This window comes from Triturus cristatus, chromosome 1_2 (genome assembly GCF_964204655.1).
Source record: "Triturus cristatus chromosome 1_2, aTriCri1.1, whole genome shotgun sequence".
Taxonomy (NCBI): Eukaryota; Metazoa; Chordata; class Amphibia; order Caudata; family Salamandridae; genus Triturus; species Triturus cristatus.
In genome coordinates, this window is record NC_140580.1 from 447,612,867 (window position 1) to 447,637,375 (window position 24,509).

Consider the following 24,509-nt stretch of genomic DNA (forward strand, 5'->3'; position numbering starts at 1 on the left):
TTCCTGTTTCCTCTGGCCTTCCAGTTGCTGCTGCCTGCCCTGCTGGTACTGTTCCTGCTGCACATACAGTATCTCAAGATGCAAGGTAAAGGTGTTCTATTCAACGCTTTTCCAGCACGCCTTTCAAGCATTCAGCGATGGTAGCCTGTTCCTATGTGCTTTTGTACACCTACTGAACTTGCCTCCCAGTCTCTGCTACTTCTGGGGAAAATTTCCCTAGCAGCTTACTGTCCAGTCATCAATTGTGTCTATCTGGATGCTGTTTCACTCAAGATTTCCTGCTAATCAAACTGTTTTTCTTTCATAAGGTGTCAGCAGGAACGGCTCCTTTACTGGGGAAAGTGTGTGCTGCACAATGTCAAATGTTTCTGCCCAACTCGACTGTTCAATGTGTGGCCGGTGTTACACTTGAAAACCATTATAGCATTTAACGGCATTCTGGATGTGCCGTCTTTTGTCGGGAACAAGTGTAGTCAGGAGTTAAGTGCAGTTCTGGAGTGGCATGGGCAATAGTTTGTTTTCAGCAACAGGTGGTTTTTCCCCAATTTCTCGACGCTCTATCAGACTTCAACCAGTTTTTACAGTTGTCGAGTGTGATCAGCGTCTCCCAACGAACCAAGACACCTCTGCGGTGAGTCTGTTTCTTTTAATTTAGGTCATAAGTCATCACACCCCAGGTTGACAAAAAAAATTGTTACCCAGCGACCCCACATACATAAAAGGGCAACTCCCATAAGACTCATTAGTAGTTGCCACAGCACGTAAGAGCTAACTCTCAGACATCTGGTGAGGCACCCCACCAGATAGAGAGTAAAAAGATAGATGCTGCAGGTAAGAGGGTGGCTGCCCAGTCTGCCAACCATTGAAGGATTGCTAACTCAATTGGCCTCCTATTCCACTACAATAGAGCCCACTGGGACGAAATGGAGAACATCCTCCAATATGTCCCAGAAGACCACAAAAAAGGGGGCATGCCAGATTGCCTTAGAGGGGAAGCTAATTTCCAATACCACAATTTGCCGTGCCCTTGATTAAGCTAACCCCGCAGTTCGAGGGAAACATTTAGAGTGTTTAGTTAGCCTTGCTTAGAGTATCCGGTTTTAAACCTGAGGTTCAGCAAAACCTCTTGGCTCTTCCCTTCGATGAGGAACACCTTTTTGGCTCCCCAGGACCACTCCCTCCTAGAAAAAATAAAAAAGATAATGAGACTTCCCGGACAATGGGGTCATTGCAAACACTATTGCAACGTGCTTCCTTTCTCCGCTTCTCTTATCGAGGAGGATCTAAGACCACCATGTCTGAAACGTACACCACCTCCAACCAGCATCTCCAGGACAGACTACCTCACCCAGGTGATACTACAGGGGCTCCTATGGGGGCAATAATTCCAAAGGTAGAGGGTAGGGCCACCACTATCAAACCCTGATTGGCCAACCATCTCCCTTGACCACAACACCTGCCGCGGGTCGACCACAACAGTTGTTTTCCACCTGGCGGAACATCACCTCCGACCAGTGGGAGTTGGATATTAGCCAACATGGTTATTGTCTGGAACTCACTTCCACACCGTCAAGCATTCCATCTCGCAAACGGAAACTATTACCAGAACATCAGCAGTTGCTCTGAGAGGAAGTTGATGCACTCCTTAAAAAAAGGGGCCATAGAGCCAGTGCCAATACACCAGCAAGTCAGAGAAGTCTATTTTATTCCCTAAAAGGACGGGTCCTTAAGACCAATCTTGTACCTTAGCCCTCTAAACTAATATATTCTCTTAGAGCACTTTCACAGGGTCACTCTTCAAGATGTCGTTCCGTTGCTACAACAGGTCGACTTCGTGGCCTCACTCTACCTGAAGGACGCCTATTTCCACATAACTTTTCACCTAGCGCATCGCCGATACCTCAGTTTCGTAGTGAACAGACAATTCAAAGTGCTCCCCTTAGGGGGTCACAACCGCCCCCAGACTTTTCACCAAATGTCTCACAGTAGTAGCTGCTCACATACGCAGGCACAGCATACAAGTTTTTCCATATTTAGACTTGCCTCATCAAAAGCGCAATTAGTCAAAAGTGCTTCCAACACACTCTGGCCTCCATAAACATACTTCATCAACTACCTTTACCATCAATGCAGGCAAATCCCACCGAAAACCTCTTCAAATTCAACCCTACCTAGGAGCCATCCTTCACTCACAACGGGTGATAACTTACCCCATACTGCCCGGATTCAATCCTTCTAGGTGCTCATTCCCCAGTTCCAGCCTCATCACTAGGAAACAGTGAGGACATTTGTGTGTCTCTTCAGTGTGATGGCTTCATGCATACCTTTAGTACCTCATGCTAGACTCAACATGCGTCTTTCGCAAGAGTGCTTAGTGCACCAATGGACTCGGGCGGAGGGTCAATGGGAAGATCTAGTGCTGGTTGGTGTCAAGCTTGCCACTCTGCAGTGATGAAATACCCAAAATCTCCTAATAGGATGGCCTTTCCTAGACCCAGTTCCGCAGAGAACCATACCAACGGACATCTCCCACACAGGTTGGGGAGCGCACTCAAGACCTAACTGTCCAAGGACGCTAGACAATCAGCCACACATCATCTCCCTATCAATCACCTGGAGTTGTTAGCTGTTCATCTAGCTCAAAGCCTTCCTTCCCCACCTCATTGGCAAAATAGTCCTGGTTAAGACAGACAACTTGACTGCCCTTCATTATCTGAAAAAGCAGGGGGGCACCAAATCCCATCCGCTTTTTCATCTAACCTCTTGAGGTGGGTCCTCTGATATATCGTTTATGCATTGGTGGAGTACCTCCCAGGAGTGGACAATGACTTTGCAGGAGTGGGAGCCCCACCCACAAGTTCTCCTCCAATAATTCGGGCGGTGGGGTCACCCACAAATAAGTCTTTTTGCGACATCAGAAATAGCCAAATGCCCATCCTTCACCTCCAGGTTCCCACACCCAAAGATCAGGGGCAACGCACTACGGATGAGTTGGTCTGGGACACATGCTTACGCTTATCCACCTCTCCCACTGCTTCCAATTATGGTTCGCAAACTTTGGCAGACAACGCTCACGCTCATCCTAGTGGCTTCAATGTAGGTGCGACAACCATGGTTCACCCCACTCCTAGAACCTCTCTGTAGTTTCCCATGAGGTACTGCCTAACAGGCAGACCCTTTTCACTCTGAACCATGGAGAAATCGGACAATCAGACCCTGGGACTATCAAACTTGCAATCTGGCTCCTGAAGTCCTACAGTATGGTTATTTAAATCTACTGCAATCTTGTATGGACATTCTCAAAGAAGCACGCAGGCCCACTACTCGTGCCTGTTCTACTGTAAAGTGGAAATGATTCGTTCGCTATTTTCGTTCCGACCGCCTTGATCCTTTAGTAGCCAAAGTTCAAGACATTGTCTGGTATTTATTTAATTTACATACCTTTGGTCTAGCTTTTACATTTATAAGGCTGCACCCATATCTACAAAACAGTAGCCACATAGCTACAAAACAGATAGCACACTTCTCTATTCAGGCTTCGGTCATTAAAGCCTTCCTGGAAGGTCTAAAGAGTCATTCCACCAGCTCGCACTTGGAATCTCAATATTGTATTAGCAAGATTAGTGGGGCATCCATTCGAGCCCCTCCAGTTTTTATCCTGGAAGGTAACATTCCTAGTTGCTATCCTATCACTCAGACGTGTCGGTGACCTTCAGGCATTAACTTTTGAAGAACCCTTCTTCCAACTACAAAGATAGGGTCGTACTGCGTACCAAACCTAAATTTCTTCCCAAGGTGGTGTCTCAATTGCACCTTAATCTGTCGAATTACAAGTATTTTCCCCCAACCGGATTCATTTGCGGAAAGGTATCTACTCAGCTTAGTTGTAAAACAAGCTCTCATATATTCTATTGATGGAACCAAATCATTTATAAAAACACAACTACTCTTTTCAAAAACACATAAAGGAAGAGCTGTTTTTTAATCGTGCATTGCCATTTGGATTGACAAATGCATCCAAACTTGCTCTGCTAAAGTTAAAAGAACCTTACCTATCCTTCCTAGAGCTCAGTCCACGCGTAAAAAAGGAGCTTCAATGGCATTCCTAGGAAAGATACCTATAGCTGACACGTGTAAAGCAGCTATGTGGCCTACACCTCCTACATTTAAAAATGTCCTGTTACCGGTTGGGTAAGAGGGCCTAGGGTGATTTGAGATGGAGTGGAGTAGTCTGAGGAAGACCCTGATTGCTAGTCATTCAGTTTGGAGAGCTGGGCCTCCCAGATGTGCACTCCTTTTGAGCTGATGTACAGCTGTCTGTTCGAGGCATATGAGCTGCAGATTGTACACTTAGCATAGGTCGCCATCTGGTGTTGGGCCCGGATGTTTGCAGTTTGTTTTTCTTCTTGGACCGTCTTTGGAAGTCACGAGTTTGGTGACTCCTCCTTCGGTCCGTACTGCGCATGGGCTTCGGCTCCATCCTCAGATTGTTTTTTTCCGCCATCGGGCTCGGATGTGATACTTCGTACTCCGGCTTCGAACTTCTACGGTTCCAGCCTCGACGGAAAATCCTCGATTCTTCGAGTTCCTTCATCATCTTCATCTCTCGAAGCGGCACTTTTTCCATCCCGTACATCGACACCGGCCTTCGGGCCCTCCGCGACTCCGGTCCCGGCCGATGGAAAGGACTCCGTTTAAAAAGTGCCCAAAATGTGGGTCTAAATTTCCCCACACCGACCTCCATCAGGTGTGTAACCTTTGCCTCTCTCCGGAACACGAGGCTCGAGACTGCCCCGCCTGCAAGTCTTTTCGATCGAAGAAAACGATCCGAGATCGAAGGGCTCGACGCACCATGGCGCACTCATCCTCGACAGTTCCACCGGACATCTTCGGAGACGACGCCGAAGCTTCGGGGCAGACACACACCGAACTGGGAGAAGACATCGTCAGCGCTTCCGAGGCCGACGACTCCGACCTGGAGGACGTAACACCAGGACAGCGGGCCGTGAGTACAATGCCCCCTCCCAGCCCCGCACCGAAAACCAAAGAGACTCCGGTTACTCCCTCGCCTGCCGGCCTGGGCAAAACCAAAACCAAAGCCTCGATCACCCCACCTTCGGGCCCGGTGTCGAAGCACTCAAAGTCTCACGGCAGCTCGGGATCGAGCCAGCCGACGCCCGGTGCCGATAAACACCACTCGGCACCGAAGCCTGCAAAATCCAGCTCGACTCCGAAACCACCGGTGCCGAAGCCTGGACACTCGGCGCCGACCAAACACAAACAGAAATCGGTCGGCACCGACGCTCCGGCGCCGAAACAGCATTCGACGCCGAAACACACGGAGACCTCCAAAAAGCAGGGCGTACACAGAACATCGAAACCTCCGGTTCCGAAATCGCCGGTGCCGACAGACGACTCGGCGCCATTGGCTCTGTTTACACCAGACCCTTTACAAAAGACTTTGTCCAGAGATCCAAAGACTGGCCTTTTGACTGTGATTACTAAGAAGCGTCGCCTTGAGGCTCCGGCTCCTCCTCCTCCACCCAAAAAGAGGGACTCAGCTACTTCTCCCCTTAGAGTACCCTCCCCACTGCCACCCCCCCTCCCACCACCACCCCCTCCACCTTTACCTCACTACGATCCGGCCCCATCCCCAGACCCGGATGACGGGGACCCGGACAATGACCCAGGGGACGCCCCAATGGATCCCACTCCACCAGGGACCCCAGATCCATGGGAGGATTATAATAACCCTGATGTACCCAATGTACCTCAAGACGACCTATACCCATCAAGGCCGTCTCCTCCAGAGGACTCTTTAGGGTTTCACCATTTAGTGCAGAGAGCAGCACACTATCATGGGGTGGACATGCACACGGAACCAGTGGAAGAAGACTTCCTACTGGATACATTTGATTTACAAGATCGTTCCACTGCTATTTTACCCATGCTTAAGGGTGTCACCAAGCACGCTACAGAGGTATTCAAAGACCCTGTCAGAGCCAGAGTACTAAACCCTAGAATAGAGAAGAAGTACAAGGCGGCACCCACAGACCCTGCATACATCAAGGGCCCTGCTCCTCTAGATTCCCTAGTTGTCTCCACAGCTAGAAAGCGGGCTAACTCCCAATCCTCAGGAGATGCCCCACCACCAGACAAGGAATCTAAACTTCTGGACGCGTCTGGTAAACGCACCGCCTACCAAGCTGCAAACATGTGGCGCATTGCAAATACACAAGCACTGCTTGCGCGATATGATAGAGCACACTATGATGAATTAGAGGCTCTTATGCAGCACCTTCCAGAGAAATACAAACGCCAAGCTCATGACCTGATACAGGAGGGCAAACTAATCACAAACACCTCCATTAAGTGTGCCCTCGATGCAGCAGACACTGCTTCTAGAGCCATAAACACCAGTGTCCTGCTTCGCCGCCATGCCTGGCTCAGGATATCAGGGTTCAAGCCTGAGGTCCAGACATCAATACTTAATCACACCTTTGACCAGCAAACACTCTTTGGCCCAAAGGTAGACGAAGCGCTCGAAAAAATGAAGAAAGATACAGACACAGCGAAGTCTATGGGAGCGCTCCAGACCCAAGCCTCTAAGCGTTCCTTTCGACGCTCGTCCTTTCGTGGCACAGGTAGAGGCTCCTCCACCGATAATGCCTCTACCTCCTACAAATCCCCTCCTCAAAATACCTTTTCAAAGGGCAACCAAAGAGGTGGTTACAGAGGCAACAACAATAAGGGCAGGGGCAAAACCAACAATACCCGTTCTGCCACCCCACCCGCACAATGACTCCCCTTCGCTCCCCCCAGACCATTCCACTCCGGTCGGGGGCAGACTACAAGATTTTATCCACGTATGGGAGTCCATAACATCGGACAAATGGGTGACCCAAATCATTCGGTCAGGGTACTGCCTCGAGCTAACATCTACCCCACCCAATATCCCACCAAGGCACCGTCCAATGTCCCAAGAGCATTCCACACTGCTCAAACAAGAGGTACTCTCGCTCCTCCAGAAACACGCCATAGAGCAGGTACCCGGCAATCAACGAAATCTAGGGGTCTACTCCCTATATTTCTTAATCCCAAAGAAAGACGAGACCCTCAGACCCATTCTGGATCTCCGGCCTCTAAATGCCTACATACATTCAGACCACTTTCACATGGTCACCTTACAACAAGTCCTCCCACTCCTCTGCCAGGGAGACTTTCTCACAACACTGGATCTGAAAGACGCGTACTTTCACATTCCAATACACCCCTCTCACAGAAAATACCTCAGGTTCGTGGTGGACGGGCAACATTACCAATTCAAGGTTCTCCCCTTCGGGGTCACCACTGCACCACGGGTGTTTACCAAATGCCTAGCAGTAGTAGCAGCACACCTCAGACGTCAACATGTTCACGTCTTCCCTTACTTAGACGACTGGCTCATAAAAGCCGCGTCCTACCACCAATGCGTGCAACATACAAACAGCACCATCCAACTGCTTCATCAGCTAGGCTTCACGGTGAACTACCAAAAGTCCCACCTCATACCATCTCACACAAAGCAATATCTCGGGGCCACCATAGACACCTCAAAAGGTATTGCCTATCCAAACTCAGCCAGAATCACAAGCATTCTAGCCTTACGCAAAATATTCCTTCCTCAACACTCTCTACCAGCAAGAGTGTTTATGAAGCTCATAGGGATGATGGCGTCTTGCATTCTCATAGTGCCCCATGCAAGACTCCACATGCGTCCACTTCAGGAGTGCCTAGCACAACAGTGGAACCAGGCCCAGGGTCAGCTGACGGATCTGGTGTTGGTGGACGGCCGCACACATCACTCTCTGCAGTGGTGGAACACCACAAACCTTTCCAAGGGACGGCCGTTCCTGGACCCGGTTCCCCAAGTGACTCTAACAGCGGACGCATCGCTCTCCGGCTGGGGAGCGCACCTCTTACACCTCACAATGCAAGGTCTATGGACGCCACAGCAAAAAACGCTCCACATCAACCATCTGGAGCTTTTGGCGATCTTTCTAGCCCTAAAATCTTTCCAAAAGCAGATTTCAGGCAAAGCAGTCCTCATTCGCACAGACAATATGACTGCGATGTATTATATACAAAAACAGGGGGGGACACACTCTCCCCAGCTCTCCCGCTTAGCCCAGAGCATATGGAGATGGGCAATTCCCCAAAACATCTTTCTCCTGGCACAACATGTTCCAGGCGTACAAAACACCATGGCAGATCTGCTCAGCAGACAAACACAACAACTACACGAATGGGAACTGCATCCACAAGTTCTTCACCCATTCTTCCAACAGTGGGGGCATCCTCAGATAGACCTCTTCGCCACCCACGAAAACAAAAAATGCCCAAGCTTCGCCGCCAGATACCCACACCCATTGTCCAAGGGCAATGCGATATGGATGAACTGGTCAGGCAGATTTGCATACGCCTTTCCACCTCTCCCACTAATTCCATTAGTGGTCAGGAAGCTACAACAGCACTCCCTCACACTCATTCTGGTAGCTCCGACGTGGGCCAGGCAGCCGTGGTACACCACGCTACTACAACTGTCAGTGGTACCACATCAAAAACTGCATCTATCCCCATGCCTCCTAACCCAGAACCATGGAGAAATCAGGCACCCGGACCCAGCTCAGCTCAACCTGGCGATCTGGCTCCTGAAATCCTAGAATTCGGATACCTTAACCTTCCCCCTGATTGCATGAACATCATCATGGAAGCCAGACGTCCTACCACTAGAGCATGCTATGCCGCAAAGTGGAAAAGATTTGTAATGTACTGCCGTAACAATACAATCAACCCTCTAGATGCATCCATACAACACATCATATGCTATCTGCTCCATCTTCACAGGTGTAACCTGGCGTATTCATCCATACGCCTACACCTAGCAGCGATCGCTGCCTATCTACAAAACAGACAGCATTTGTCACTCTTCAGAGTGCCCGCTATTAAAGCCTTCATGGAAGGCCTTAAACGAGTAATTCCTCCCAGGGCACCACCCTCCCCTGTATGGAATCTAAATTTGGTCCTTACACGACTAATGGGTCCGCCCTTCGAACCAATGCACAAATGTGAGCTACAATTTCTCACCTGGAAAACAGCTTTCCTTGTAGCTATCACTTCCCTTAGAAGGGTTGGTGAAATACAAGCGTTCACCATACAGGAACCTTACATACAAATGCATCACAGCAAGGTCATACTTCGAACTAATCCGAAGTTCCTGCCCAAAGTCATTACCCCCTTCCACCTCAATCAATCAGTGGAATTACCTGTCTTCTTTTCGCAACCCCAATCTGTTGCGGAAAGGGCCTTACACACACTAGATGTGAAAAGAGCGTTGCTATATTACATACAAAGAACGCAACCCTTCAGGAAGACCAAACAGTTGTTCGTTTCCTTTTCTCCACCACATAAAGGCAACCCCATCTCAAAATCAGGGATAGCTAGGTGGATTGTAAAATGCATACAAATTTGCTATCAGAAGGCAAAGAGAACATTATCTGTTCCCCCTAAAGCCCACTCTACAAGAAAGTTAGGGGCTTCTATGGCCTTTCTAGGGAATATACCCTTAGATGACATATGCAAGGCAGCCACATGGTCTACACCGCACACATTCACAAAACACTACTGTGTAGATGTGCATTCCCAGCAGCAAGCTAGGGTGGGCCAGGCTGTACTAAAAACACTCTTTCAAACAGCTGCAACGGATACCGGTGGTCGCCGCTAAGGTTGGGTACTGCTATATAATCTATGCTAAGTGTACAATCTGCAGCTCATATGCCTCGAACGGAATATGCTACTTACCAGTATGCATCTGTTCTTGGCATGTAGAGCTGCAGAGTTGTACACGCCCACCCGCCTCCCCGGCTACCTGTATCCGTTCCAGTCCATCTTATTTAGATACAACACACATGGGTTTCTCACTGTTATTACTACGCTCCATCATTTCCCTGTTGGCGAAAAACAATCTGAGGATGGAGCCGAAGCCCATGCGCAGTACGGACCGAAGGAGGAGTCACCAAACTCGTGACTTCCAAAGACGGTCCAAGAAGAAAAACAAACTGCAAACATCCGGGCCCAACACCAGATGGCGACCTATGCTAAGTGTACAACTCTGCAGCTCTACATGCCAAGAACAGATGCATACTGGTAAGTAGCATATTCCTTTTTTACAACTCATGACCCTGAAAAACATTTTTCTCATTGCGATTATCGTAGCACGTTCTGTATGTGAACTACTGTTGCTCTTGGTACAATCACCTTACAAACAAGACATTTACAAATCTGTACTGAGATCCAAGGCAGCCTTCCTGCCGAAGGTCATGACTCATTCCATATTGGCCATTCGATTAATTTGCAACATTGTTTTTTCTGGCTTGCCCTTAAAAGAGCTGTGAGCTCATTCCAACAGGGCTAAGGCCGCTACAACAGATGTGTCACAAGTGGTGCCTGTTCTGGAGATCTGCCAGGCTGCGACATGGGCATCTGTGCATACACTCATGAAACACTACTGCTTTGACAATCAGACCCCTCAAGAAGGTCACTTCACTCATTCTGCAGACCTTTTGGTCTGAGTCCACTCCCCCTACCTTTGGGAGATACTTCTGTATTAGCTATTTAATGATGAGGAATCAGCGGCTAAAAGTATCCATCAGAAGAAGCAACTTACCTTTGGTAACGTTCTTTCTGGTGGAAACTCTAACCGCAGATTCCTCACTGACCTTCCCCATTCTGTGGGATGGGACTCTGTTATTCTAAAAAGGTACCAAACTAGAGATCTGCACACTCAGCAGCCTAGCTGGGTTGGTAAGATTGAAGGGCTGGATTTGGGGGGCTGAGCTTCAGATTTTCCAACAATCACATGGCAATGTAATGTAAAAATGCATTTTACGACAAGTAAGGCGCATGAAAGGAGCTAAAGGGGCAGTGGAAAGGGATACAAGTGTGAATTGGTTGGGGTACTAATAGAGAAAACCACAATATTTTGCAAAATAACCAACAAATTTGAAGACTTTTAAAAAATAGAGAGGATAAAGTGTTTGTACGTTTTTGTCGGTGTGTATGTAAAATTTCCTGGTGGAATCCGACAGACACCTCACCATACCCAACTGAAAGTACCTGCCTGAATCCAACTATTTGCCAGAACATCCATTAATAGGGCGGTGTAACACCTACCTCCCACCACCCCCGGAGCTACGCACCTGTTCACACTGGTCAAGTGAATTGCAGTTGTGCTTGGTGTCCGAGGATGCACGTAAGCCCTTGAAAGAAACCGATGTCAGCACTTCTCTGTTGGATTCTCAACCGATTCCTCCTTCCCATCTCACTGTTCTGTGGCCTTTTTATCGGCCTTTTTATCATCTTAAAATGTCCCAAGTTAGGAATGTGCACCCTATCTTTAACAAGGTATTCTATACTCATCTAAGGGCGAAGGAGTAACGCACAAGAAACTGATGTCAGCACACAGAGGTGGCGTTTATTTGTGGCTCTGCTCCGTCACTTTTGGGGCATTATGTAGTGACCATGGAGACATATGGCACTGCCTACAGCATGCACCAGTAATTGCTGGAAGACTTTTCCGGATCCTGTCTGGCGCTGTGCAATATTCTTAGGGTGAGGAATTGGAGGTTTGAGTATCCACTTATAAGAGCATTACAGAAAGAGTAACTTGATATTCTTTTCCAGTCCTAATGAGCAGTGTTAATTTCCTGGGAGCCATTCTCATTATGAAAGAAAAAAAAACATTTCCATCATGTGCATACATATAGTCTCTGTTAAGGATAATGTCATCATGCATACCACTGATTCCCAACTGCTACCTTCACATGGGACCAGTGCAAGAAGGCTGCTTTGAGGAAAAAACAATCAAGAAGATCAAAACAAATCATCCCTAGTATGATGTATTGACGAAGCTGAAATGATGCAGGTCTATGCTTCATACACCAATCATTTATTTATGTAGATACACACCTACATATCAGTGTGTTGGGACTCAAGGCAATATACGGAAGCATTGCATCCCTCGTTCCCAGGATAAGTCATTGGACTGGTATTTTTTTTAAACTATCTTGACATTTTATTTTACTCAATACAGTGAACAGGGCAAACAGTACAACTATTACAGCTATGTACAGCAGGTTGTATGCCACTATTGTTCACTTCAGCCCCTTATCCATGCACACATAAATATATGGTAATAAGATAATGTTTGGGGAACGATAATGAAAACCAAACTGTGAGCCTTATTAGGACCTAAGGGACCAGGGGTGCACTTTTACGGTACGGAGTGTGCCATCTGTCCTAACAGTGGTGCAGGGCAATCAGGCTGGGGGCGTTAGGTTGCCCAGTACCCACCATACCCTATCCTGTTACCATATGGCAGAGAGAGGCATTCATAGGGAGAGCAGAAGGGGGAAAGGTAAAGGAGGCAGATAGGGAGGGGATAGTTTGGGGGCAGAGCTCTAATTTTTAATTATCTCTTTAGTCAGGTGTTGTGAAGTATCTAATTAGTCCAAGGTGTCACTGCTGTCATGCGCAACCTGAAGAGCGGTGAGGAGATCGTCCCAAGAGGCTTCAATGGGGTGTTTTTGCAACCCACGCACCTCTTCCCGACCAAGTGCAGTGGCTTCAACCCTGTCACATTTAATAGTTGCTACCTGCCAGCTTGCCACAACAGGAAGTGCGCTTGTTTTCCAGTGCATTGCAATCATTCACCTGCCCATTAACACCACCAAGAAGGCCTCCAGCCGAGGTCCCGCAGGCTGTTTTGCCCTCTGTGCTGTTTGTGCCACTTGAGTCCACTTCAGGTTATTCACCAGCTTCTGTGCTGACTTCTGTTCTGGCGCGACTCCATGCGCTGGTTCCCTTAACATTGGTGACGCTGGTACTGGAAGATGCACAACCCCCTGTAGTGGTTTCGGACTCTGAACTGGTCTCATCTCAACCAAGGTCCCGTTCCGATCTCATCAGAACACAGCCAATAGCCAAACCTTCTGACATTGCCTTTACCACGTGGCAGAGCTCATACTTTACAATTCTCTGGCTCTATTTCTGACAACTGTAACTATGACGAAGGGGCAATTTTGTCCCACTTTAAGAAGAGGAAAATTATTACGCAGAATTACAGGAAACTAGGGGTCTGAGCACCTCCCCAGACACTGGATTTGTCTCTTCTCCGGTACTGCTTCGAATGAGAGTGCCTCTTTTACCATACTTAAGCGACGGACTACAGAGATCCTTGACCTGCAGCTCTCTGCCATGGATATAAAGGACAGTGTCCTCATGAAGGTTCTCCGGCCTGGCCAGGCTCCTACTGAACCTCTTCCACCGTTTAACAAGGCCCTCCCTTACCGATACCCACCTGAGCGAAACCAGTAGGCAGCGAGATCTTTACCACAAAGCACCACTGTGCGAACCTCACATCCTAACTCAATATTAAACGTTGGAGAGTTTAGTAGTATAGGCACCCATGAGCAGAGTGATTCCTAAGTGCATGTTTTCTTCAGCCAGCCTTGCCTTCGGATCTGTCGATGCCAATTGCCTCCTGGGTCATTAAAACCCTACTTTGTGGGATATGGCATGTCAAATCCCTAGGAGACCCTACGGATGTCATTAGCCCAAACCATTCAGATCAGCTCGAACACTGCAGAATGTATTTTTGTGGCCTGGACACAAACAGCTGCTTAGGTCGGGCAGTGGATATGAATGTGGTGCTTCAGTGCCATGCCTAGATGAGGTCTGTGGACTTCTCGGGGGATGTCAGGAATCCTTAATGGACATGTCATTTGAACACGGTCACCTCTTTAGTGGAACACATTAAGGACAGTTTTGCCTCAGTGCATTCTCTGGAGCGGTGTGCCCCTACCATTTACCACAACAGTTTTGCCCCATTTGTGTATATGCCAGGGGCTTTAAGTATTGCCAGACTCAACCACTGGCATAACAACCTGCTCAGCCATTCTGCAGCTCCCAGACACCACTTTCCGGGCATCAGGGACAAAATGTGGCTTAGCCCCCCCCCCCCCCCCCCCCCCCCAACCTGAACCACATCCGCAAAACCACTTTAGTGTTTTCTTTTCCAGAGACAGACTCACACAAACACACACTCACTGTAAGAGGCAGTATCAGACCTTTTTTCCAAGGGTGGCGAAATGTCACTTCATGAGACTAGACCCAGCTAGTTCTTTCTACTCTGCTGCACCTACCACCCCATCAGCGCGCTAATTGAGGAGCACATGTCCATTCTGCAGGTTGAAGTGCTGGCCCTTTTGGCCAGCGGAGCCATCGAGCGGGTTACAGCCTCAGAAGTAGGAATTGGGTGTTACTCCCGCCACTTCCTTGCGTCATGTAGTTCCCACTAATCCGTAGGATCTGCACCTTTGTTGGACAACATAAACTAGGGGTTTAGTGCGTAGACTGATTCCGCCCCCCCCCCCCCCGCAGGATAGGTTGGCCTATAGACCAGCCAGCTCACAGTGACACAGTAAGCCCCCCTAACCTTATCAGGTAGCGAATGGTTTTCTGGCAACCACTGAAGAGGACAACCCTGACCCCTCGGGGATCATGGAAACCGTGCAGAACCTTTCTCTCATTCCCTTTTATTCATTTATTCTCATTGAAGTATGCAGAGAATACACAGTGGAACGTTTTCAATAAGTTTATTGAACCAACGTTAATCTTGTATAAAATATGTGTGCTGCAATGATTAATAGATAGAAGCAGATAAAGATGATTGTAAGCACCTAAAGCGTAAATAGTAGATATAGTTCTACCATAGTGCTAAAACAGTGTATATTTGCAGGCATATACAACAAGGTAGTTATCGAGCATACCCCTACTATGCGAACCCTACTCTTAAGTGTACCTAGAGTGTGTGTAGGTGTGGAGCCAAGAATCCCCCCAAGGGATGATCCAACTCCATTACCTGATGAAGGAAGGACCCAGTCTTGGTCATGAACTGGACACCCCTCACGAGATGGTCAGTCTGCTGCATGGTGAAGTCTCAGCGTGTAGGTCAGCTGACGTGCCTCCTCTACTAATCGGTCGGGATGCTCATCTTTTATAATTGAAAGCAGCCTTACGATGTGCATATAGATTAGTGATGTTATGGATATGTAGATAGCCCTGTCGCCCTGTGGATGAAGATAGAGATGACATTTGTACATAGTGCAGAAAAAGACCTTGTACATCATGTTCAGGGTTTTGTGATAATGTTGTTTGAAGTTTAGTTTCAGAGAAATTAATTTAACATTGTTGTGCAAGCAAATATGTGCAAAAGTTCACGGCTGGAATGTTATTGTGAGGACAATGTAAGAAATAAGCTGCTTCGCTACATGGGCCTTACCAGAGAATATAACACTTGTGCCGAAAAAGGATAGAAGCCTTTGTCCAATTTTAGATCTCTGCCATCCAATCTCCTTCTTGAGGAGGGCAAATATTCAAGACCCTCATGCTCGGTGGTGGCTTTAGGCCTGCAGGACGTGTAATTTCACATTCCCATCCTACAGGCAGGCCCACAGCTGCTACCTGTTGTTGGGCCATGAGCATATCCAGTTGTCTCACCAGTGCTCCTCCAGTGTTCACAAAAGTAATGGTGTTGGTCACTGGACATCTACGATAGTCAGGGGCACCAGCCTTCCCCTACTTTGACGACTGGCTTTTGAAAGCGGACTGCCCGAGGCAGTCAACCAACTCCAGAGGACGCCGAACCTCCTAACTTAGTTTGTACAACTTTGTAGCCTGGTTTGGCACCCACAAAACTGATCCGCTTCCCAAAGTGTCAAATGTTTTATTTGTTTTATCCCTGGTGCAGCAAGGACTTGCAGAGGGCACTTTTGAAGGTTACTTGTTGGCCCTTTTGGCCTTTTTAGGTTTACAGCCGTCCTTGTTTAAATCAGCAATTGTGATGAGGTTTCTCCAAAGTTTACTGACGCGTGGGTTCATTCTAAGGCTAAAAAAAAATCTGTGGTTAGAGCAGGGCGCCTCTAACCTTTTCTGTAGTGAGAGCTGCTACTGCTCAGTAAAAATCATTGTGAGCTACACTCGTGCAGTGTCACCAGACACCCCTATGTCCAGCTTCAATTTCTTTAAGCCTAATGTCCATAGAGCCAGATACTATGGTTTTAGCAAAATACTTCCCCTCGGGGCACTTTGACGAGGCTTCTATGTGTGTCAGTGAGTTTCGGGTTTTTGGGGATATATGTGTATGGGTGAATGAGAGCCTGTGTCATACTTACTTTTGGCAAAGGATGTACTATTTCCCCATATGTGGCACCGTTACATTTATAACAAACATAACATTATTTTTTTAGATAAGCGAAATGTCAAGTTCAGAAAAATGTTCAGAAAAAATGTTCATAATAGAACATTTTTCTGCACATTAAATTTCTCCCACTTCAAAAAATAGCTGTTATTTTAAGTTATAACTATAACAGTGTCTACCACCCACTGGGAGCAAGATGCCCTCTGTGTGTACATGCAACACTTTGAAATGAGAGAAAAATGAACTGAAGAGTTCACTTTGTCAATATGGATTCCATAAAATGTATCATTTAAATTTCCTCCTATTTCAAAGTGTTCCATTTACAAACAGCAAGCATTGTGCAGAGACATTGTGCCATATTTATACCAGAAAAATGCAGCCATTTGTTAAAAGAGGAATTTAAAGTGAAGAAACCTACGTCAGAAAATATTAAGATGTAATTGGATTAATTGAAAATGGAGAAAGACTTTGACACGTTCATTTTAAATTCCTCCCATTTAAACAAAAAACTGTGTTTTTCAGTTTTAAATATAGCACTGTCTGCTGGACACTGGTAGAAAGAATCCTGCTGTTTGTAAATGCAACACTTTGAAACGGGAGAAAATTAAAATGAAGCGTTACTTAATCATTAAGTTAACTCATCATTTTCATTTTCTCCCATTTAAAACCATTCAGAAACATCTTTTTGTTCTCACATTCCAATGTTGAGTTCACAAGGACTTTTATTTAAGATTTAAATCTCTCAGTGCTTCAGTTCTTCACTTCTGTACCCTGGGTCATTAATCTGACTCCAGCGTTGTTCACTGTCAGGCTCTGCTCTCTGCAGTCTGAAGATAATAAGGTAAAATAAACACAGCCTTCCCTTAACTTTAAAATGAACATTTGATCCTGCGCTTATTTAAAAATGAACTAAAGACTGTGAGGTACTCTGAAAGTGTCTGCGAGCTACTGATAGCTCACGATTGACTGGTTGGAGACCCTTGGGTAAGAGAGTACCCAGTAGAAAGAATGTTATCGAAGGTAAGTAAACGGTCATTTAAAGTAATTATGACATTATGGAAGGATGCCCTCTGAGGCATTGCCGGAATTGTTTAAAACTGTAACCTCTTTTTAGAAACCCTTGTTTCAAGGACCTTAGTTCTCAAAGCCACAATGGCAGATAGTAAATTATTGTATCTTTTTCTAATATTTGCTATTACGACTTGTCAGTGTTCCATTGTACTGCAAGCTCAAACTAATATTTTGCTGAACTAAATTAATTTAAAAAAGATTTAATAAAATTGTATTCTTTAAACCTCTCTGGTCAGTTCGGTGACAGTCATTGTTCAATGACGATGTCAACATATTATTTATTTCTTTTAGTATTACCCTCTTGAAGAAGTACTTGCTGCTGAATATTTACTCGAAGAATTTAGACCAGATTTAATAGAATTGGTGCTAGATAAACTGAGGCCAGAAAATGTCCGGTAAGATTTGCATATTCTAAATTCTGTAATTCAACATTTACTAAAGCATTTAGTCCTAAAATGCTAAATTAAAGTTGTTCATGCGTTTGTTATGCATTTTCTGAACTTAAAGCAAAAGTTTTGCTTAAATATACGTAAACATTTGTACATGGAATCTGACACCTGGTCTCTTGAACACATCTTATTTTGATATTATACTCCTCTATAATGCGCCTGCACAACAAATTTCCATAGTCTCTTTAGTGATCATCTTTAACATCAAATACTCAGTAGGAGTCACTTGGCCAAAAGACAAACTCCGGATTCGCATAATTTGCCTCATCTTTGGCCTGAATCACTCATACCGTCTTTTTTCAGAACAAGTGATTTACTTCAATGATTTCCACGCAAGCAACTATTGAATTCAATAAGGGTGTCAAGTCTTCAAGAACTTACCTGAAGTGCATCTCCCTAAGCTTATGCAGGCAGTGGATGTAAACTATTTCTGCATATGCCCAGTGTGATACAAAACTTTCAAGGTATAGCACTGCAACTGATCGGGTCAGCAGTCAGACCTGTTCAGATTTGAAAAGGTGATTTTGTTTAATTTGAACCAGCAGGATCTGAGCACATATCAATGTTTTGTGAACCACAGCAGCAAAAGATGATGGCAGAGCAAGGAGTTTCATTTGAGCTGAACAGAACCCACAATAACAAAGAAAGGGCAGGTAGTTACTCCTGTCCTCTCTGCAGATTGGATATCTGGGAGAGTCTCCTGAGCAAAGGAACATGAAGGCTAGCAAGTACACTCTGGACAAAGATAGCCATCATGAAGGAGAGATGCCATCTTGGGTCACACACTTGCACGAGGTCCAAATGGACTCCAACATTCTTCAGTCAGCACACATAAAGCACACAGACCACACATGTACACACACCACCCATGCATAATGCACAAGGAAGGAAAGAGTAAATTGTGAAAACTGCACCCCTACTCTGAGCCTCTCACCACATTACCTGGAATGAATGTATGCCCTAGCCACCCGTATCTGATAGTGAAATCTAGCTGTAGATTGCTTACCTTTGAATTTTCCAGGCGTCGGACTTGATCTGGAAGATTTTTCTTTGAGCAATACCCTTGCGCACCGATAGGTGGAGTTGGTCAGCTCTGCATGATGTCGTCTCCTATATAGGTGCCACCTTAGCGTGCTGACGTCAGTTGTTAAATTTCTAAGCCAGTTAGCGCAAATCAGTGAAGAGAGCTACCCGCTGTCACTTTTAACACGCTTTTTTCAACATTTTGTCGAACCTTTTTGGTGTTTAGGATGTCCAAGAAGACTTCTGGTTTCAAGCAGTGTCGGTAACAGATCTGCGCTTGATTGTTCCTTAGTACCTGGAGCGCAACCACAACTCGTTAAGTCGTGCTCTGACCGCCGGGCCATGGTTCCGAAAGCTTAGAGGGAGTGGTCTCTAAAGCTACTTGTGGCCTGGAGCTCTGCACTGCATCTCCTTCCCAGTCGAGAGGAAAGTCTGCACACCTTTCTGGGAGCCCCAAGTCTTCGTCCTCCCACTCAAAGTATTCGAGTTGGTCAGGTAAGAAGCATAAAAAACACATTAAGTCGAAGCATGCCTCGATTTCTCCCCGTTGGTTAGCTGATTCGACGGAGGAGTCTCTGCATTCTAGGCCTTGTTCAACTAAGCATGCGCCTGGGTTGGCTCTTATTTGGGCGACCTGACCATCCCAGCACGCCTTCGGGCCCTTGAGGCTCAGACGGGGCTCCATCTGGTTCCGCATCAGCGGCTCCGCCAGCCTTGCATTGCCGTCGGTGAACACTGCATGCCTTTTGGCCCATTAATTCCACTTCCTGTGGGAAATTGCTGCACAAGTGCTGCCACAGGTCCCAGAGGAGGCCTGGGCGATCCTCTCCCAAGCAGTATCAAACTGGAGAGATGCGGCAAAGTTCACCATTCGTTGTGGGGTTGACACCACAAACTCACTGGGCAGAGCAATTTCATCGACGGTGGCCATTCAACACCATGCCTGGCTCAGAACTTATGGCTTCTCTGGGGATGTCCAGGCTTCGCTCATGGACATGCACTTTGATGGCACCTTTTTCTTTGGAGACAAAGCAGACATGTACCTGGAGTGCTTTAAGGACTGGCGGGCTACAGCCAAGTCCTTGGGCCTCTCGGTAACCACTCATCCCCATCTGCTGTTCGTCCCTTGCATGGCTATGAAGGGGGCTTTCAGCTGCACCAGCCATACCCCAACCACAACACCGCACAAGTTCAGCAACCTCTGTAGGTCGGGGTGAGATGTCTGGTCAGTCAAACCCCCAGCCCTCCTCCACTCGCAACCTCAGCTCAGCCTCCAAACCCTCCTAGTCCAGCCCTTGAAGATCATGGGCGACCAGTTGGTGGCAGGATCAGCCATAACATCCGCCACTGGCAAAACATCACGTCGAACAGGTGAGTTCTTCAGAAAATCTAAAGGGGCTACTCCCTCCCCTTCGAGACTACCCCTCCCTCCATGCCTCCAACTTATGACTGGCTGATGGAGGATCACCTGACTGCTTCAGGAGGAAGTCATGATCGCCTTGGTCAAGGGGGCCATAGTGAGGGTTCCGTTGCCAGAAGCAGGCTGTGGTTGTTACTCCCACTACTTTGTGGTCCCGAAGAAGCAAAAGGGCCTGCGCCCTATCGTAGATGTACGGGCCTTCAAATACTTCCTCAAAAAGGAAAAGTTCAGGATGCTCACTCTAGCTCAGGTCTTGTCTGCCCTAGACCCAGGAGACTGGATGGTAGTGTTGGACTTGCAAAACGCCTATTTTCACGTTCCCATCCTGCCTGCTCATCGGTGCACCCTGCGGTTTACGGTAAACCACACGCTGATTCAGTTCAGGGTGCTCTCCTTTGGCCTTACCAGCACTCCTTGGGTGTTCACCTAGGTGATGGAGGTGGTCGCAGCTCATCTGCGCAGATGAGGGTTGCTTGTCTCCCTCTTTCTTGATGACTCTGTGTTGAAAGCAAGCTTGCACCAGGCTGCAGTCTCCCACCTCCGGAATACACAAACCTCTACATTCTCTGGGGTTCATTATCAACGTGCTGAAGTCACACCTGACTCCCTTTCAGATGCTCCCTTTTCATCGGAGCTGTTCTGGACACAGTGTTGTTTCGGGCCTATCCTTCCATATTGCGAGTCCAGGATATTCAGGCTATGATACCGATGTTTCAGCCTCTATCCTGGATTTCGGCGAGAATGACTCTGAGGCTGCTGGGCCTCATGGCCTCCTGCATGTGTCACATGCCAGATGGCATATACAGGCTCTGCATTGGGACCTGAAGTTTCAGTGGGCGCAGCATCAGGGGAATCTCTCCGACATGGTTCAGATCTCGGAGGGAACAGCACAGGACCTACAGTGGTGGCGGATCAACCGCAATTGGGTTAGAGGCATTCCCCTCTCCCTTCCTCAACCAGATTACACAGTAGTGGCAGATGTCACTCGTGTGCTGGGGCGGCCATCTGGGAGAGGTGGCGATGAGAGGAGAATGGTCTCCGGCGAAATCTGGACTCCACATCAACTTGCTGGTGCTCCGAGTGATTCGCTTGGCACTGAAAGCCTTTCTTCCTTCAATGAAGGGAAAGCTGTTTCAAGTGTTCATGGGACAACCCCACCTTCATGTGGTACTGCAACAAACAGGGCAGGGTGGGGATATAGACCCTCTGTCAAGATGTCCTGCATCTCTGGACATGGGTGGAACAGCAGGGCATGGCCCTGGTGATTCAGCACCTTGCAGTTAGCCTGCAAGTCAGAGTGGACAAACTCGGCTGTCGATGCCTAGCGGACACCAAATGACGTCTCCATCCAGAGGTGGCGCAAGGTCTTTCAGCAGTGGGGTGAGCCTTAGTTATATCTGTTCGCCTCCACAGAGAATGTACAATGCTAGCAGGTTTGCGTGTTGGGAGTTTCCAAGGCAGCCCTCAATCGGAGATGTCTTTCGTCTTGAGTGGAGCTCAGGCCTTTTGTACGCCTTACTGTCCATACCACTCCTGCCAAGAGTGCTCAAAAAGATCAGGAGCAACTGGGCCGAAGTCCTTCTTGTGGCTCCGGACTGGACATGGAGAGTCTGGTATCCCAAGCTTCTCCAATTGAGCATTGATCTGGCTGCCCCTTCGGGAGGATCTTCTGTCGCAGCAGTAGAGGAGGGTCATCCAACTGAAAACTGTCAATTCTACGCCTTCTTGTACAGAGATTGAGCAGCAGCAATTAATAGTATTCAACCTTCCTTCCGAAGTCTGAAATGTTATTTTGGCAGCCAGGTGTCCCTCTACCAAGAACGTGTACGCCTGCCCGTTTCACAGATTTGTAAAATATTGGAAAGCAAGATCTAGTGATCCTCTTTCTGCTTCCCTCTCTCAAGTCTTAGTTTTTATTTTGACCTCTGCCCAGCAGTGCTCTGCTCTGTCCATTCTCAAATGGTACGTTTTGGCCCTGTCTGCCTTTTTGAGGCTGCCAGAACAACACTTTTTATTTAAATCCCCTATTGTAAACAGATTTCTCAAGGGGCTTGTACTTATGTTTCCCCACCCCTTCCATCATACCTCAGTGGGACCTTAATTTGGTTTTCACCCTCCTTGATGTTTTCCCTGTTCGAACCTTTACACAACTTCCCTCTCTGGCTGCTTACCATCAAAACAACCTTTCTAGTAGCAATCACATCTGCCAGGGGGGGTGAACAAATCGCAGGCTATGTCATCCAAGCCTCCCCGTGACCATCTTCTCTAGTAAGTTGATGCTTCACACTAGGGCCTCTTTCTTACTGAAAGTTTAACACCTTTCCATGTTGGACAATCTGGCACCCTTCCCACTTTTTACGTTCCTCCACATCCTCCTAAGAAGTAGAGCAACGCTCCACTGTCTGGACCCAAAAAGAGCGGCGTTGTTTTACCTTGACCGCACTAAAGAGTTTTGGGTGGATGACAAACTCTTTCTGGGGTACGTGGGAGCAAAGAAGGGTTGTGCAGTGCTGAAAAGCATAATCTCCCAATGGGTCGTCTTTTGCATCAAAATATGGGCTTAAAGGCTCATTCTACCAGAGCGAAGGCTGCTGCCGTGGCATTGCAATGTGGAGTCTTCCAACATTTGTCAGGCAGCAACATGTTCCTCTGTGCACACGGTAATCAACCACTACTGCCCACAGGGACGGCCTTTTTGTCCGCTCTGTCCTGCAGGACATCTGGTTTAAACTTGTCTGCAGTCCCTCCTCCGGGGATAGTATTGCTTGGGTATCTTTTCATAGGTAAGGAATCTGCGACTAGATTTCTCTAAAAATATGGACAAGTTTCTTACCTTTGGTAACTCCTTATCTGGTGAAGACATGATCTAGCTGGAGGTGGCTTCCCGAATTCACCCCGATGCACCCATTCCCCAGGCAGTCAGATTCAGACAAAACACTGCTTCTACTGCAGAGTCGCTTTCAGGTGCTCCATCGACATTTTGGCTCCGACTCTTATTAGTCTACCACCACCTAGAGATGATGGTGGAAATGTTGGGAACGACTTACCCCACACTATGATGATCAGAATTTATACATTGATTTACAGGAGGATAGTGGGTTCAATACTTGCCCTGAAGCTTTTGTCCTAGTTTGGAATTTTGCACTCTAATTACCTTCCTGCAGAGGGAGAAATTAAAGCTGCTCACATTCATCAAGATTCTGTCTGCCCTGGATCCAGGTAAGTGAATGGTGCCCATGGAACTGCAAATTGTTTACTTTCATGTACCCGTCCTGCAGTCCGAAAGACTCTACCTGCGAGTTGAAGGTAGGCCAGAAGTATTTCCAATTTGCCGTGCCCTCCTTTGGTCTTAACAATGCCCCATGGGTATTCACAAAAGTTACGACTGTGGTCACAGCACACCTTCAGAGATTAGGGATGCCAGTTTTCCCTTACGTCGTTGACTGGCTGTTGAAGGTGGGCTCACCATAGTCCGTCGTAGGCCACCGGACTGCTTTGTAGGGGCTCCCTTTCATAGGGGTCTTCTTAGGTATGGTACAGTTCAGGGCCTCCTCATCACAATGAATCTGGGACATTTGGTCTATGATCTGAGACTTCTTGGCCTATTGGCCTCCTGCATCTTGCTTCTGGACTATGCCAGCTTGCTTATGTGAACTTTGCAGTGAAATCTGAAATCTCAGTTTCCAGTGCCTAGAAAACCTGTCTGATTCCATCCAGTATTCAGAGTGGACTGCAAAAGTTCTTGAGTGGTGGCTTCTCAACCACAGTTGGACCAGCAACAAACCCCACTACCTTTCCCACCTGATGGATGCATGACTTCTGCATTGGGGAGGTAATCTGGGAGATATGGAGATCAGAGGACTCTGGGCAGAAACTTGTCCTACATCAGTCTGCTGGAGTTGCAGGCTATTTGCTTGGTATTGAAGGCCTACATACCATCCTTCAAGGGAAAGCTGGTACAGGTCTTCTCGGACAACACCATCTCCATGTGGCATTGAATCCAGCAATGTGGGGTGGGGTCATTTCCTGTATCAAGAAGCTTTTCTCTTCTGAATTTGGCTGAGGCTTCAGTGCATTTCCCTTGTCTTGAACTAGCTGGTGGGATCTTCAAATGCCAGGGCAGACTAGCTCATCCAGAGGTGCCTGACAGATCACAAATTACCTTGGTACCCCGAGGTGGCACAGGACGTCTTCCAACAATGTGGAAAACTCTAACTGGATCTTTTTAGGCACAATCAAGAACAGGAAG

General features: G+C 47.3%; 1 protein-coding gene across 4 annotated transcripts in view; it reads left to right on the forward strand.

Annotated features, from left to right (window-relative positions):
- The window catches only part of IDE (insulin degrading enzyme), a 1,118,175-nt gene that overhangs the window by 465,722 nt on the left and 627,944 nt on the right, over positions 1–24,509 (forward strand). For all 4 annotated transcript variants that reach the window (XM_085606153.1, XM_085606152.1, XM_085606150.1 and 1 more), the window contains exon 11: positions 17,660–17,763. In XM_085606153.1, the coding sequence (XP_085462279.1) occupies positions 17,660–17,763 (104 nt within the window). The remainder of the gene's footprint in view (positions 1–17,659; positions 17,764–24,509) is intronic.